The sequence below is a fragment of the Acanthochromis polyacanthus genome, chromosome 16, assembly GCF_021347895.1.
Source record: "Acanthochromis polyacanthus isolate Apoly-LR-REF ecotype Palm Island chromosome 16, KAUST_Apoly_ChrSc, whole genome shotgun sequence".
NCBI classification, from domain to species: Eukaryota; Metazoa; Chordata; class Actinopteri; family Pomacentridae; genus Acanthochromis; species Acanthochromis polyacanthus.
Genome location: NC_067128.1, coordinates 25,841,595 through 25,855,924, shown reverse-complemented (window position 1 = coordinate 25,855,924; position 14,330 = coordinate 25,841,595). Strand labels below are relative to the sequence as shown.

Here is a 14,330-nt window from a genome sequence, read left to right as displayed (position 1 = left end):
TCAATTCTCTGAAGGATCTACAGTGGAATGTCAGGAGGCTCTACACTTTCGGTAACCTAAACAGCAGGTTTGTATTCTCACAATAGCAGTATGCAGCTGTGATTGTTATTTTGCCTACCTTACTAAACAAGTCTTCACTGAATCAATGTAAAGATAGCAATGTGCTACTAATTATATTCAAATGTGAGTAAAAGTGAAAGCAAACATGTTGACATCTGCATATGGAATGGTAATATTGTGACACTTTCTGGAAAACAATTGTCAGTTAAATCTAGCTTCATGTGAAGCACTACGGTTTCTTTCCCTATTTTTATACTTCCAACAGCAGCATTTAACAGATTTACTACTTTAAGCTCCTATATGTATCCATTTTTATGTGATTATTCATGAAAAAAACTGATAGGATAATTTTGTCTGGACACTAAACTGAAATTAACTGCCCTATCCATAAACTAATACTAGAGTTATTCTTTAAAGAGACTGCAAGGATAGTTTGGTACAAAACAGTGATGTAAACATTACTTTGTCTTCAAGATTCTCCATAAGTACTTTTGATTAGTAACTTGTAGTAACTTTTAGTAACAGAGAGATGACAGTGAAGGAACGGATGATCTACATTAACAGCCTCAAGCTGAAGGACATGGACAGCACCCTAAATTCCCTATAGGCCACCAAGGAACCATAATGCACTATGTCTACTGTCTAAGTTTATTGGTTTCCTCATTGATAAAATTGTGTTATGCTTTGAAGAACCCCTCCTCCTTCTTCAACTAGCACTTGGTAATGTGCACATACAAGGTGTGGAAAGGCAAAAAAAATAGTGCTTTAACATTCATAGTGAAATGTTGGCTAGTTGAATGTAGGTTCATTAAGAGGGAAGATTACCTTTCCGATTATTGCTTTTTCTCAAAGAGAGCACCACAGCCAGGATGACCACCAATAAGCCCAGCAGCAGAACCTAAAATTCATAGAACAAATGTTTGGATGCATGTTAAAAACATTAATCACATGTCACTGTCAAACATGACTAATGATGTTTATTTCAAACTCTAGCCTCTAGTGAGTAGAGTGTAAAAGAAACCCCATGCACAACAAAATCAAGAGGTGGGGGAACAGGATTGACTCATCTGCACTGGATGGAGGGCCAACAATTTAAGAAGATTTAAGAAAAACAAAAAAAATCACAGACATGCCACAAAACTATTCTTATTCAAAATGCCAACCTTCTGGCTTTAAGAAACACTAAAAAAAAAAGAAAGAAAGAAAATTGTAGTCAGTCAATTTATTTTCTAGATCTAGCAGAGGAAAAGAAATACGGAATCACTCAATTCTGTGGAAAATATTACAGAATCAATCGGTAATTTGTAAAACACACACCTGAATCAGATTAAATCTGCTAATTAGTTTAAAAAATCAGTTTAAAAAAGAGAGCTCACACCTTCAAGAGCTGTTGCACCAAGTGGATTAAAATCAATCCAATACTCCAATACCACAGATATCAGTTGAAACAAAGGTGAGGATTACAAAATTTCTTCAAGAAGGTAAATCATTACAGAATGTTCTAAAAGATGTTGGTTGTTCCCAGTCACCTGTGTCTAAAATCTGGACTAAGTTCAAACAAAATGGAAAGGTTGTAAAGAGGAAGCATACTGGTAGACCAAGGAAGAAATCAAAGCATCAAGATGCAAACCTAAAGCAATACGTCTTAAAAAATCGAAAATGCACAACAATGCAAATGAGGAACAAAAGGGTGGAACCTGGACTCAATGTCGATGACTGAACTGTAAGAAGTCACCTAAAGGAAAAGGGATTTACATGCAGAAAAACCAAACAAAAGCCAGCACTAACACCTGAGGAGCAAAAAACAAGGTTACAGTGGGCTAAAGGAAAGGAATCGTGGGCTGTGGATGACTGGATGAAAGTAATATTCAGGAATTAATCACAAATCTTCATTGGGGAAGGAGATGATCCTGGAACTTCTGTTTGGTACCGCTCCAATGAAATTCATGAAGACAACTGGCTGAAGAAAACGTGCAAATTTCCACAGTCATTGATGGTATGTGGCTGCATGTCTGGTAAAGGCACTGGGGAGATGGCTGTCATTACATCTTCAATAAATGCACAAGTTCACACTGAAATTTTGGACACTATTCTTACTCCATATATTGAAAGGATGTTTGGTGATGATGATCATTTTTCAAGATGATAATGAATCTTGCCATGGGGCAAAAGACATGAAGATTTTCCTTTAAGAAAGATATATAACGTCAATGGCGTGGCCTGCATATAATCCGGATCTCAATCCAATTGAAAATTTGTGATGGAAATTGAAGAAAATGGTCCATGGCAAGATTCCAATCTGCAAAGCTGATCTGGTAACAGCAATGAGAGACTGTTGGAGCTGGACTGATGAAGAACACTGTTTATCATTAGATATATTGTTGATTTGCTTTTTTTTCTACAAAATTAAACAACAGAATGAACATCATTCAAGAGGGGTGATGCCATCATTTTTTCCAGAGGTTGTAGTTTTTGGGGGGTTTTTTGTCCATCCAAACAAGACAATTTTCTTAAAAAGACATTACGATATTTTTTAGCCTCAAATTTTGGCTTGGGAAGGGCAGCATGGCAGTGTCGTGGTTAGCAATGCTGCCTCACAGTTAAAAGGATCTTTCTGTGTGTGGAGTGTTCTCCCTGTGCCTGCATGGATTCCCACTGGGTGAAGATTAATTGGTGATTCTAAACTGTTAATCTCTAAGATTTCCTGGCACTGAAAAGGATAAGCTCTGCAATCTCATTATACATTATATTGTATCATGAAAATAAAGAATATTCTATTCTATTCTGTTCTAATCTATAAATGTGAATATGCATGCGCTTTGTTGTCTGTGGCTCTGTGATAGACTGCCTTAGGGTGTCTGTAGTGACTTTGACAACCACACCATGTTAATGTGAGAAGTTATTGGTTTAATTAATTGTAAAACTGGTTTCTACTATGTAAATGTATTAGAGATAAAGATGAAGCGAGGAATGGGCCACAGAGACGAATTACAGATGGAGCCCAGCATTTTGAGTCACCCCAATGACTGTTACTATCTTAAAAATTCTTTAAGGTAATTAAAAATTAAAAATAATACATAGAATGCCTGCATATTTGAATGTTATTGCGGTGAAAATTTCAGTTTCATGATTATTCTGCTGGCACTCGACTGTTTGATGTCAGATACATGCCTTTTCAACCATAATATAAATAAACTGTAATAGGCCTCTGGATCCTTGAGAGGACACATAAATCACTTCAACCAGTAGAGGCAATTCAGCGCACGCTGCACTGTACTGCATTTTTACACTTAAACCATTGGCTCAAGAGAAGCTAATGTTGGTTGTCTGGTTCACCACTTCAGTTCTTTTACCACAGAAACATCTCGATAAATTTTAGCCATGAATTCTGTACAGATTTTTTTCTCATGTTCTCCAGAGTTGTAATGACTTCGGTAATTATGTTTCAACCAGTAATGAATGGATTAACATGAAATTTGATACATACGAGTATATCCACAATGCCCAGAGGAGTCCCACTGACTTTCCCTTTCCCCATTTTTTTCTCAAAGCTAACAGAAGGTCAGAGTTTTCATTTAAAACAATTTTAAATGGCTCAAACATTGCATGTTTTATTTTTAGAATTCTCAAGATTTTGGTAATCTCCTCTCTTTTCCTCTGCTGCTAACTTGAAATTGACATTTGTAGTCCATAATTCAATCACATTAGCCTCACCTGCACTTTGTCATGCCTGTTGCCAAATATAATACCAATATGCTAAACTAAGATGCTATATGCGATACCACATATAGCTTCTTAGTTTAGCATATTGGTATTATAATGTAATGTATACACATTACATTTTAAACACCATATGTTAGCATTGGCATTATGAACATGCTAGCATGCTGACATTAGCATTTAGTCCAAAGCACAACTGTCTCAAAGTACAGCCTCACAGAGCTGATATAAAGCACAATCATACATAAATCCAACAGAATTACATTGGTTGTAAAACAGTGGTGGACTCACAATGAATTAAGCTGTGAGTGAAATCTTTACATGTTCTGAAACAAAACTAAACCAAAGCTACAAACCCATGGTAGTTTGCAGTTAAGGCTGAAAAGCAGAATAGTGTGACTCATCAACCACAAGTTTTCATGTGATTCACAAAAACAGCTTGGAATTCCTAGACAATAATGAACAATGAAAATATGCTGCTATGTGTGCACAGTGTCTGGGTATGTGTAAATTATTATCTGCAGCTATAGGTGAGGAGACAGAGAACCTGCATGGGCTTCTTGGGAAAGCTTTAAGATGTGGTCTTTGTGGGTTCTCAAAGTAAACACTCTGTCTGGTGGAAAAATACTAGTCTAAAATTCTAAAGCTAAAACACACTTCATCACTTATTTCAGTTCATCACAGCCATCTCTCTATATATATGTGTGTGTGTGTGTGTGTGTGTGTGTGTGTGTGTGTGTGTGTGTGTATACATACATACATATATATATGTATGTATACATGAATGAACACATCTTGGCTTTCTTTCAATGAGCTTCATGAGTTAGTCATCTGAAATGGTTTGAACTTCACAGGTATGCCTTGTCAAGGTTAGTTTGGGTGATTTCTTGCCTTCTTAAATGGGGTTGGAACCATCAGTTGTGTTGTGCAATCAGGTTGGTACACAGTTGATAGCTCTATTTGACAATTGTTAGAATCCATATTATGGCAAAAACCAATCAGCTAAGTAAAAACAAATTAAGTTCATCATTACGTTAAGAACTGAAGGTCAGTCAGTCCAGAAATTTTCAAAAACTTTGAATGTATCCCAAGTGCACTCTCTGGTTCACAAAGACCGCCTCAGGAAGGGAAGACCAACAGTCATTTCTGCTGCTGAGGATAAGTTCATCTAAGTCACCAGCCTCAGAAATCGGAAGTTAACATCACCTCAGATTAGTGCCCAGATAAATTTCACACAGAGCTGTAGTAGCTGACACATCTCTACATCAGCTGTTCGATGGAGACTGTGCCAATTAGGCTTTTATGGTCAAATAGCTGCTAAGGAACCACTACTAAGGAAAAGCAAGAAGCAGAAGAGATTTGTTTGGGCCGAGAAACTCAAGGAATGACATTAGACCAGTAGAAATATGTGCTTTGGTCTAATGAGTCCAAATTACAGATCTTTGGCACCACCGACCATGTCTTTGTGCAATGCGGAAAAGGTGAATGGATGGTCTGTACATGCATGGTTCCCACCGTGAAACATTGAGGAGGAGGTGTGATGGTGTGGGGACTGAGGATTTAATCGAAATTGAAGGCACATTTTACTAGCATGGCTACCACAGCATCCTGCAGCTACATGTCATCCCATCCAGTTTCCGTTTGGTTGGACCATCATTTATTTTTCAACAGGAAAATGACCCCTGACCATTTAATACATAACTTAATCCCCCCCCCCCCCCCCCCCCCCAACTGCACAAGGCTTCAAGGTGAAACTTTACACTTCTAGATCAAAACTAGCATAACTCTAGGTCTTGCCTACCTGTGGAGACACTTGTGGCCTCTGTCTCTTTGCATTTGAGTGAAAAACATTTACTTTCCAGGTCTACACTGGCTGCACTGACAATCTCAGCTGTGTGACAGTTGTTGCTAATGATAGTGAGAGTAAACAGTGGAGAAATGCAGACTTGAGGCTGAGGTTTAAAATTCCTACTGATGACTGACACATATAACTCACTAGTCAGACTGTCATGCCTTGGTTGACTTAAAGTCCAACACCCAAAAGGTATTCAGTTTCTGATATTGACCAAGAAAGCCAGCAAATCCACTTATTTGAGAATCTGAGCTGGAACCAGTACCAGTAAATGCATTTTTCACTTTCTGATTGACTAAAATATGACAGTGTTTAACAGTTAACGGAATTGCTGGTTATTTTTCTGTTACTCAGTATTTAATTCACCTGAATAGCAATTGCAGCAACCGTCACTATAATCTCACTATTTTTGACAGTCTAACGGGACATTTGGTCATAGCGTGGTACAGTCTGACAATACAAAACAAATAGCATTTGGTTGACTCTATAAACTCAGCTGAGATTAAGTGCAGAATTGTACGGGAATAATTTATCTTCGATTGTGCGGTAAAACCCGATTTCTTTCGGTTAAATGGCACTTTGACATAAATTAGTTACAATGTGGAAGAGTGGAAGAGGTTTTCAAGTGTTGCTGTAGTGTTAGTTTAAAGACTAAAGGTGCTGTCCAGGTTGGACAGAGAGGCAGTTGTGTAAGTTTAAGTGCTCCTGAACGTACCCCAATAATGATCTTAAAGCGGCTCTTCCTTCTGTTTCCATGGCCAGTACGGCGCCTCTGACTCTCCAGCTCTTGTGTCCCAAATAAAGACGCTGCCTGTTCGGCCGATCGGTTGTCTCCTTTGGTTACTTCCATGCTGCTGAGCGCTAAAGCCTCCTGGCAGTGTTTTTCAGCAGGGGCAGGAATATATGCTGCGAGTAGGATATCACCCTCTGCCGTGCTCCAATTTCGTACCGCCTTTTTGACGTCTTATGTTTGCAAAGCAGCAGCAGCAGCCACATGTGTTTGACCTGAGAGTGGGAGGCTCATTAGAGCAAAGCAGACCTCAACTCTCTGCTATTTTAGACCTATTTTCCACTGGTCAGTCTAACTGGAAAATAACCTACCTTTAAACAACAGAAACTGTTGTTGTGTCCTATTCCGGATATTTATCTTTAAACATGCCACAAAAATGTTTGTCAAATTCTCAAATGTAAGACAAGAACAAACTAACAAGCATATACAACTGGAACGTAAACTTGCAATTTGTTCTCTAAAATGAGCGTTGCCGCCATCATGTGGTCAGACTGAGGGGGTGCCCTGGATGTCTGGATGGTTGTTTTCATAGGCTGCACTGATAACCAAAATCAATCCGAATTAACACAATTTCACATGCTGAAATAGGGATCGATGTTTGTAATTCTGACTTCACTGAAGTTTACTTTGTTGATTTTGACTTGGCTTTTCAGGGTGATTCTTGAGTTTGCTTTTCACTGTGATGGTGATGGTGATGGCGTCAATGACATGATCATCAGGCAGCATTATCATCTTGAGGCTAAGTTTCTGGGAACATATGAGAATGTCACTCGTTTGCTAAAAAGAGGCACAAGATGGGAAGATTAAGGTGAAGATGGGCAGATATCAGAATTAAAATTTCTCATGGTTTGCCTTTTAACAATATACAACACAGACTCCTCCCTTCCAGAAAGCTAAAAGCCTATTCATGAAACTTTTAAATATTAAATTCTTAGATGACATTTAAAAATTCATTATTTTGTCCAGCAAAGAGCAAAACATATTACAGTTTTATAGGAATTTACATGTAACATTTAAACACAGTTACCAGTTAGGTATACACATCTAATTTTTTGACAAAGGCACAAAATGTCTTATATTTTAAAAAAAAATTAGATACCGTTTCTAAATATATAGACTTTGGGTGTGATCCAAGTTGCAGTTCCTATAAAAAGTGTCCATCCAGTCTTAGAAGTGTTTCACTTTCATTGAATTCATTCAATTTATGGACAAGAACAAACATAAAAAGGTTCTTTAAAATCTGAAACATAAAATAAGTATTCACGCCCTTCAAGTCAATATACAGTAGTAGTAAATACATCTTTGGCTGTAATTACAGTATATTCTGTGCAGATAGGTCTCACTCATCCATGCACATCTGGACATTGCGAGTGTGTGTGTGTCAATGGGTCAATGAAGAACACATTGTAAAGTGCTTTGTAGCACCTAGCTAAGATTAAAATGAGCTTTATAAGTGCAGCTATTTAACAGTAGCTAACATATCTGTATGACCGTATTATAGTCTGTTAATTCTTTCGCTACTTAAAATAAAATTATCATGCTCCAACTTCGTTGGGTTTTACCTCAGTCAGTTAAAATTATGTTTGCTTTCTGATCAGCTCTGCCCATGTTTCTTCTTCTTTTCCTTTCGGCTTTTCCCTTCAGGGGTCGCCACAGCGAATCAACTGCCTCCATCTAACCCTGTCTGCTGCATCCTCTTCTCTCACACCAACTACCTTCATGTCCTTCCTAACCACATCCATAAACCTCCTCTTTGGTCTTCCTCTAGGCCTCCTGCCTGGCAGTGGGAAACTCAGCATCCTTCTACCAATATATTCACTCTCTCTCCTCTGGACATGTCCGAACCATCTCAGTCTGGCCTCTCTCACTTTATCTCCAAAGCCTCTAACATGTGCTGTGCCTCTGATGTACTCATTCCTGATCCTATCCATCCTGGTCACTCCCAAAGAGAACCTCAGCATCTTCAGTTCTGCTACCTCCAGCTCTGCCTCCTGTCTTTTCCCCAGGAACACTGTCTCCAGACCAAACAACATGGCTGGTCTCACCACAGTTTTGTAAACCTTTCCTTTCATTTTAGCTGAAACATCTTCTATCACACATCACACCTGACACTCTTCTCCAGCCGTTCCAGCCTTCCTGTACAAGCTTCTTCACCTCTTTTCCACACTCTCCATTGCTCTGTACTGTTGACCCTAAGTACTTAAAATCCTCCACCTTCTTGATCTCTTCTCCCTGTAACCTCACTCTTCCATTTGGGTCCCTCTCATTCACACACATATACTCCATCTTGCTGCGGCTAACCTTCATTCCTCTCCTTTCCAGGGCAAACCTCCATGCCTCTAGCTTCTCCTCCACCTGTTCCCTGCTCTCACTACATATCACAATGTCATCTGCAAACATCATAGTCCATGGAGACTCCAGTCTAACCTCGTCTGTCATCCTGTCCATCCCCATAGCAAACAAGAAGGGGCTCAGAGCTGATCCTTGATGTAGTCCCACCTCCACCTTGAACTCCTCTGTCACACCTACAGCACACCTCACCACTGTCTTACAGTCCTCATACATGTCCTGCACCACTCTAACATACTTCTCTGCCACTCCAGACTTCCTCATACAAAACCACAGTTCTGCTGCTCACAGATGTTCACCTCTGCCCTTAGTCTAGCTTCAACTACTCTTTCCCATAGCTTCATCGTGTGGCTCATCAGCTTTATTCCTCTGTAGTTGCCACAACTCTGCACATCTCCCTTGTTCTTAAAGATGGGCACCAGCACACTTCTCCTCCATTCCTCGGGCATCTTCTCACTATCAAAGATCCTGTTGAACAACCCAGTCAGAAACTCTACTGCTACTTCTCCAAGACACTTCCATACCTCTACAGGTATATCATCAGGACCAAGTGCCTTTCCACTCTTCATCTTCTTCAATGCCCTCCTCACTTCATCCTTACTAATCTTTGCTACTTCCTGGTCCACAACAGTCACCTCTTCTATTCTTCGTTCTCTCTCATTTTCCTCATTCATCAACTCTTCAAAGTACTCTTTCCATCTTCCCGTCACACTATTGGCACCTGTCAACAGACTTCCATCCTTATCCTTTATCACCCTAACCTGCTGTACGTCCTTCCCATCTCTGTCTCTCTGCCTTGCCAACCCATACAGGTCAGTCTCTCCCTCCTTACTGTCCAACCTAGCATACAAGTCATCGTCAGCCCCTTGTTTGGCCTTTGCCACCTCTACTTTTACCTTACGCTGCATCTCCCTGTACTCCTGTCTACTCTCTTCAGTTCTCTCAGTGTCCCACTTCTTCTTAGCTAACCTCTTTCTCTGGATCCATTCCTGCACCTCCTCATTCCACCACCAAGTCTCCTTATCTCCTTTCCTTCCATGTGACACACCAAGTACCCTCCGACCCGTCTCCCTGATCACATTTGCTGTAGTTGTCCAGTCATCTGGAAGCACCTCCGGACCATCCAAAGCCTGTCTCAACTCTTTCCTGAAAGTCATACAACACTCTTCCTTTTGCAGCTTCCACCATTTGGTCCTCTGCTCTGCCTTTGCCCTCTTCATCTTCTTCGCCACCAGGGTCATCCTACACACCACCATCCTATGCTGTCTGGCTACACTCTCACCTACCACTACTTTGCAGTCACTGATCTAATTCAGATTACACTGTCTACACAAGATGTAGTCTATCTGTGTGCTCCTACCTCCACTCTTATAGGTCACCCTATGTTCCTGCCTCTTCTGGAAGAAAGTATTCACTACAGCCATTTCCATCCCTTTTGCAAAGTCAACCACCATCTGTCCTTCTGCGTTCCTCTCCTGGATACCAAACCTGCCCATGACCTCCTCATCATCTCTGTTTCCTGCACCAACATGTCCATTGAAGTCTGCACCAATGACAACTCTCTCACTTCTAGGGATGCTCTGCATCACTTCATCAAGGTCCAACCAGAATTTCTCCTTCTCGTCCCGCTCACATCCTACCTGTGGAGCATACCCACTAACAACATTGAACATCACACCTTCGATTTCTAGCTTCAGGCTCATCACTCGATCTGACACTCTTTTTACCTCCAGGACATTCCTAGCAAACTCCTCCTTCAAGATAACTCCTACTCCATTTCTCTTCCTATCTACACCATGGTAGAACAACTTGAACCCTGCTCCTAAACTTCTAGCTTTACTACCTATCCACCTGGTGTCCTGGACACACAGAATGTCCACCTCCCTCTTCTGCATCATGTCAACCAGCTCTCTACCTTTTCTTGTCATAGTTCCAACATTCAAAAACTCTCAGTCCTAGACTCTTGGTGTTCCTCTTCTCTCTCTTCCTACGAACACACCTTCCTCCCCTCCTTCGACCAACAGTAGTCCATTTTTCACCGGCACCCTGTAGGTCGACAGCACCGATGGCAGTCATTGTTAACCCGGGCCTCGACCGATCCGGTATGGAAGTCATACATTTGATTCGCATATTTGCTCTGCCCATGTCTATTTTAAGTAAATGCAGATCTGCCTCTTCAGGGTCTCTCAAGCAACCTTGTAATGTGTAGCTTTGACTTCTAGCTGGTACTTCATAAAGTAAGGAAGTTCCCCTTCAGCAGTGTGTCTCCTGCAAAACCTCCCAACAGATCCCAGGGGCAGTGGTGTGAGGAATAACTGTTACAGAGATGGACTGTGTAAATGTTTCAGTGCAGCTGTCGGGCTGTGGGGCTCAGGATGCATGTCAGAGTGTGTTTTCATGTCTGCTTGTGGTTACAGTAACTCAACAGTAATTTGCTCAGTGACCTTCCTGTTTCTCAGCATTGTTTCTCTCTAGCTCTGTCACTGGCCCAGCTAGACATTGCAATATGATCTTCAGTACTGATTTACACATGCATGATTTAGTGTCCATTTACATTTTACGTGAGTGTGACCAAATTCTCAGACTGACAAAATAATCAAATGTGCATCTGTTTTTGACATGTTAAGTTGAAAACCACTGTTCAAATGTGTTTATTAATAACTGTACATTTTTGTTTCAATCGTGATATTTATAAAGGTATTTCACTATGGGGAAATTGGGGCTGCTCACTGGTTCAGTGGTTAGCACAATCGGCTTGTAGCTAGAAGATCCCCGGTTTGGCCTTGGCCTGGGAACTTTCTGTGTGGAGTTTCTGTGTTCTCCCTGTGCATGCATTGGTTTTTCTCCAGGTACTCTGGCTTCCTCCCACAGTCAAAAACATGCTGAGGTTAACTGGTGATTCTAAATTGTCCATAGGTGTGAATGTAAGTGTGCTTGCCTTCACCGTAACTAACAGGCGCCAGCTCCACCACGACCCTAATGAGGATTAAGCATTGTATAGATAATGGATGGATGGACGGGGAAATTAGGTTTAACATTTAAATCAGTTTAAGCATTTTATTGCTTCAGAGAATCCTTGGAATACATAGAACTACCATTACTGCCTTGTGGTTGCGCAGGCACTTACCAGCCAAGATACAGTTTATGTGCATGTCTTTCCAGTATTGACCTTTGACCTTTAGGGTCTACAAAGTCATAATCTCATCTTTGTATAATTGGAGACATTTGCATTTTTTCAAAAATAATGTGCAGTCCAAAAGAAGGTTGAGCCAAACTTGAAGTAATTTCTAATACGTATTCAAGAGATATTGCATTCACGATAATGGGATCAACAGATGGATTGATAGACAGTTGTAAGCTCATAGGTTATCAGATATTTCTGCTTTAATTATCTAATCAAAACTATGTATGTATTTAGTAAATTTCAGGGAAACAAATTGCATATGCATTTCCAGGTCAATGCTGACCACTGCACTCAGTAAGGAGACAGGTGTGTGTGTTTTACCTACATAAGTGGGATTAAAAACAGAGCCCTCAGGTCCAATGGAGGAAGCTCTTTTGACAACAAATGGATTGTAGACATAGCATTTCTAATATTGTCAAGAAAAAGTCAATTGGTTATTAAGACAAGCCAATGAAAAAAAGTTTTAAGTTCACTGTCATACTATAAATGAGCTGCCACTCTTGTGTTTCTCTTTGCGAGAGATGCTAGTCAAATTTTGCCTTTGTTCCCATTGCAATATGTAAATTACTTAGCACGTTGTTATATTTTCAAGGTCATAGCAGCCATATTGTTTTTTGTTTGTTTTTTATTTCCCCCACATTAATAGACACATAAAAAATATGCCATAGATGCATTTATCAAACTATCAAAGCTGCACTTCAAGTAAGCTCCTAAAGTCCGAGTGCCCCTCAGGGTCTTTTCCCCTCCATTTATATATGTATATTGTGTGAGGTTTAATATTGTCTAAAATGAGAAAGGTTTGAACTAGGTTAAGAGGTTATACAATGCCCTAAAAGCACAGTTTACTTAATAGAAAATGTATTTGCTTGATGTCACATTCCACGATGGATGCAATTTTTTTGCCATTATTTTGCTCTCAAAACACTACTGCATGTGTAATATTGTGTTTATGTATATGATTAGATCACCTCTAACACACGTAAGCATATCTTTCATTCATCTGCAGCAACTTGCAGCATCAAGTGATGCAGTTTTTATTAGTTTTACAGTGGAGCCTAAGCCTGCTGAAAAAAATCAAAGCCACTGGCAATGCTTGAAGTGAAGTGGAGAGGCTTGAACCCAGACCTAAGCTTGATTTATAAATAATACATCAGGGAGGAGCAGCAGTAGGTCTACTTAAAAAAAATAATTAGCTGACAGTTATGAGCACATTTCCCCATGAGATTTACTGTAGTTACTTTAAATCTGCTATTAATTATTCATTCGACGTGATTCTATCCTCAGTACAATATATTGACAGCTCCATCTTAAAAGAGACAGCAGTCACTGACTACTTGTCAACCAGCATTTACAGAGGAGCTGTATCCCTTTGGTCTGTTGTTTACTATTCTTACTACCCTGAAATAATGAGCACATTTCAAAGCTGCTGATATTCACTCATTCACCAGTGGGACATAAAATAGCGCTGCTAATAAATTGACTTTTTGTGTATGTTGATTTAAAACACAGATTTGGATTCAGTTCTTAATGCCAACACTGACAGTATGCAACATTAAAACTGGATTTGAGGCTTTTATTTCCATTTCTCATATTTGTAAAGATCAGTACAAATCTGACCCACAGGTATTTTAAATATATTTTATACAGTTATTGAACTTTTTATTGCAAAGAAATCTGAGAATAATTTATTCACACCTGCAGCACATCAGTTTGTCCAAAAACATGATGAAAGAATGCTGGTGGAAGTACCGTAGTTTACACTGTCTAATAAACTTACCACATATGACTTAAAAATTACTTTCTATAAATTTGCCAATATCCCCATGTTAAATGAACACTCAGAGAGAAAGCTAAAAGCAAAATCCCAGTCTCCTGGTGTCAGCAGCACTGTCGTCAGCTGTATTCCTCAGCACTATCAATCACAGATACAGTGCAGGTTTCTTCCTGTAGGGGGCAGGAAGAGCAACAACTCCACCTGTATAGAACAGCTCAAGAACCATTGGTTTCATTCCACCATGGTGAAATCTTTGTGATCTTTGATCCCAATTTTTATGACATGAACTCAAATATCTAAAACTTTTCCACATACACAATATCACAATTTCTCTCAATTACTGTTCACAAATCTGTCTAAATCTGTGATAGTGAGCATTTCTCCTTTGCTGAGATAATCCATCCCACCTCACAGGTGTGTCATATCAAGATGCTGATTAGACACCATGATTAGTGCACAGGTGTGCCTTAGACTGCCCACAATAAAAGGCCACTCTGAAATGTGCAGTTTTATCACACAGCACAATGCCCCAGATGTGGCAAGATTTGAGGGAGCGTGCAATTGGCATGCTGACAGCAGGAATGTCAACCAGAGCTGTTGC

The 14,330-nt window shown here is 39.9% G+C and overlaps 1 protein-coding gene and 1 long non-coding RNA gene across 2 annotated transcripts in view; one reads left to right on the top strand and one right to left on the bottom strand.

Moving 5' to 3' along the window:
• The window catches only part of enpp1 (ectonucleotide pyrophosphatase/phosphodiesterase 1), a 33,430-nt gene extending 26,773 nt beyond the window's left edge, over window positions 1–6,657 (bottom strand). The window contains exons 1-2 of the mRNA XM_022205142.2: window positions 6,348–6,657; window positions 886–958 (exon numbers count right to left, since the gene is read on the bottom strand). Of these exons, the coding sequence (XP_022060834.2) occupies window positions 886–958; window positions 6,348–6,482 (208 nt within the window). The 5' untranslated portion in view covers window positions 6,483–6,657. The remainder of the gene's footprint in view (window positions 1–885; window positions 959–6,347) is intronic.
• LOC127537755 (uncharacterized) overlaps window positions 1–14,330 on the top strand; it is a 329,554-nt gene that overhangs the window by 140,073 nt on the left and 175,151 nt on the right. The window lies entirely within an intron of this gene.